The following is a 2,564-nucleotide window of genomic DNA, read 5'->3' as shown; positions in this document are numbered from 1 at the left end:
AAGCTGCGGCTCATTCGATCATCACATAAAATATCGCCTCAACACACTTGTGCCCACAGGTCTGCTGCACTTTTCTAAAGTGTGGTGCGTGTGTAGTGACTGCCTGCTGGGTAGATAGGGAGGATGCAACAGCAGACGCGCAGCAGCAGGCGTATGTTCATTATGTGTACAACAGCTAGCTTGAAATAATGTATGTGCCGTACTGGAGATATACGTCAATACTACGATAGCAAGCCATTGGCGACGGCTTTCGGTTACCATTTCTCTGTTTCATCACTAGCATAGCATAGTATGCATATTATGGGATGGTGTCAGCGGTCGCACCCAACAGCTATAAACGAAGTACCGTCCGGTGTTTCTCAGAGGGAGACTTCCGAGTTGATTAGTTTACTAATGTTTTAATTTACTCAGCAGCTGGTTCAGGGTTTGCAGATTCAATAGGATTGCTGCGAAGGATGATTATCTTATTAAGTCCTCCCTCTGAATCACTCAACAAACGCAAATGCCAATGAGATGCACCCAAGAACGAGCTAGCCATAGGCCTAGGTAATCCCCTTGTAAACGCTCCTTCGCCAGCTGTGTTCGCAATAGCACCGCCTCTCATTGACGATCGATCGCCTCCGGACTGCTGGGGATGACAGACGATGGCTCCGCCGTCACCACTTCCACACTACTATTTTCCCCCCCTCTTTCTGACAATATTGCTTTGACACAAATCTTAAAATCTGCACGTTTTCTGAGTGAAACGAATATTTATGACCAGGCTCGCCCCTTCCCACGGAAGCAAGCACAACCTTCCTGCCTACAGGTACTCCTCCGTCTGTACGACCCCTAAGCAGTAAGGCAACTACACAAGAAATCCTAAACAGGCAGTCATATGTCTATATATCTGCACCACGCGCGAGCAAGCAATCGCATGTGCTTACCTCTGGCAGCTGGCGTAGTGGAGGTCGGCGTTGATCTGATCCAGCAGGCACACACGGTACGTGTGGGATTGATTGGAGGCACAGTGCTTTTAGTGACAAGAAATCAGATTCCTTAAGATAATAAATAAATTGGGGTGTTCGGGCTTGGGTAAAATGAATGGATTCACGTCGCTCCGGCTGCCCACGCAAGTTCCTTCCTTTGGGCCATAGGTGGCCAGAAAGTTGTGGCCGGAAATGCACTAATATCAGCACTCATAGCAGTTATCATTAATAAATCAACTGCACTCGGTAGATGCTGGAACAATAGGTGGTCGGCGGTGCTTGCGTGTTACGGTACAAGCACATGTAGCCTATGAGCTCCTATTTCGTGTTTTCCCACGCAGTAATTTCAGACTGTAGTAGCTGGTACACAGTATAGCTCTACAAATACGCGCGACGCGCGACCGCCAGCACCTCGAGAGGCCTTTTCAGCGGCCAGCTACTACATTTGGTATCGAGACCTTGTGAAGTCGTCGGTTCAACTTCGTCGGTTCAACTCCCACTAATCACGCTTGGTGGAATATGGGGTTTGGTGACTCAGTGAGCGATTATCGCGATAATAGTGTAGCTGAACCGACTGGACTGTCTCTGTGCCTGAAAAACCTTTAGACGGCTAGGCGCATGTGTGTGTGACATGACGTGACGTGGACTGGGCACCCACTGCCCGAGGGTAGGCGAAGGTAGGCACAGGCTGGTGGTATACGTGGCCGTAAGGACCCGAGACGGATCCCTTCAAAAGGGGGGGAATGTAGTAGCTGATACACAGTACGGCTCTACAAATATGCGCAAAGCGCGATCACCAGCATCTCGAGAGGCCTTTTCAGCGGCCAGCTACTACACAGACATACATCCATCGATGTGCATACGTACCCTCCTCCTGAGCACGGCACATTGATGACCTGGCCGATTTGCAGCCTGTTGGGGTCAACTCCCGGGTTCAAGGACTGAATGGCGCCCACGGTGGTGCCACGCCGCTGGGCGAGGATCCAATAGGTGTCACCAGCTTGAATGGTGTACTTGCAGCCTGCGTAAATTGAGTGAGGCAAGGGAAACACCCTACTTAAGCAGGAGCAGCACCGCTGCGGCTCATTCGATCATCACATAAAATATCGCCTCAACACACTTGTGCCCACAGGTCTGCTGCACTTTTCTAAAGTGTGGTGCGTGTGTAGTGACTGCCTGCTGGGTAGATAGGGAGGATGCAACAGCAGACGCGCAGCAGCAGGCGTATGTTCATTATGTGTACAACAGCTAGCTTGCAATAATGTATGTGCCGTACTGGACATATCCGTCAGTACTACGATAGCAAGCCATCGGCGACGGCTTTCGGTTACCATTTCTCTGTTTCTCTGGAAACTATATATGGTTGCAAACATGAAAACCAACCCGACACTGTTACCTGGCCCTTCCCTTACGGAAGGAGCCATTTGTCGAGTTGTTGTTGACTTTTGGGGCCGCATTCAGGGTTTCGCAGCTCTGGGAATTACACAGAAAGGTTGGGATTCTGTTGGTGCACATCACCCCTTCTTGCAGATTGTGTCAGGCAAAATGTTATGCTCACGGGAGCGGTCACCGATAGACGATTAGCTATCACCTAAT

At 50.0% G+C, this 2,564-nt stretch overlaps 1 protein-coding gene across 1 annotated transcript in view; it reads right to left on the bottom strand.

Moving 5' to 3' along the window:
- Window positions 1–600: 600 nt before the first annotated feature.
- Window positions 601–2,564, bottom strand: part of VOLCADRAFT_100511 (uncharacterized protein) — a gene marked incomplete at both ends in the record, with an annotated part of 4,452 nt that continues 2,488 nt past the window's right edge. Inside the window, 3 exons of the mRNA XM_002959069.1 lie at window positions 601–628; window positions 1,836–1,989; window positions 2,381–2,441. Coding sequence (XP_002959115.1) covers window positions 601–628; window positions 1,836–1,989; window positions 2,381–2,441 — 243 coding nt within the window. The remainder of the gene's footprint in view (window positions 629–1,835; window positions 1,990–2,380; window positions 2,442–2,564) is intronic.

Source organism: Volvox carteri, assembly GCF_000143455.1.
Source record: "Volvox carteri f. nagariensis unplaced genomic scaffold VOLCAscaffold_122, whole genome shotgun sequence".
Taxonomy (NCBI): Eukaryota; Viridiplantae; Chlorophyta; class Chlorophyceae; order Chlamydomonadales; family Volvocaceae; genus Volvox; species Volvox carteri.
This window is presented reverse-complemented; position numbering and strand designations above follow the sequence as displayed.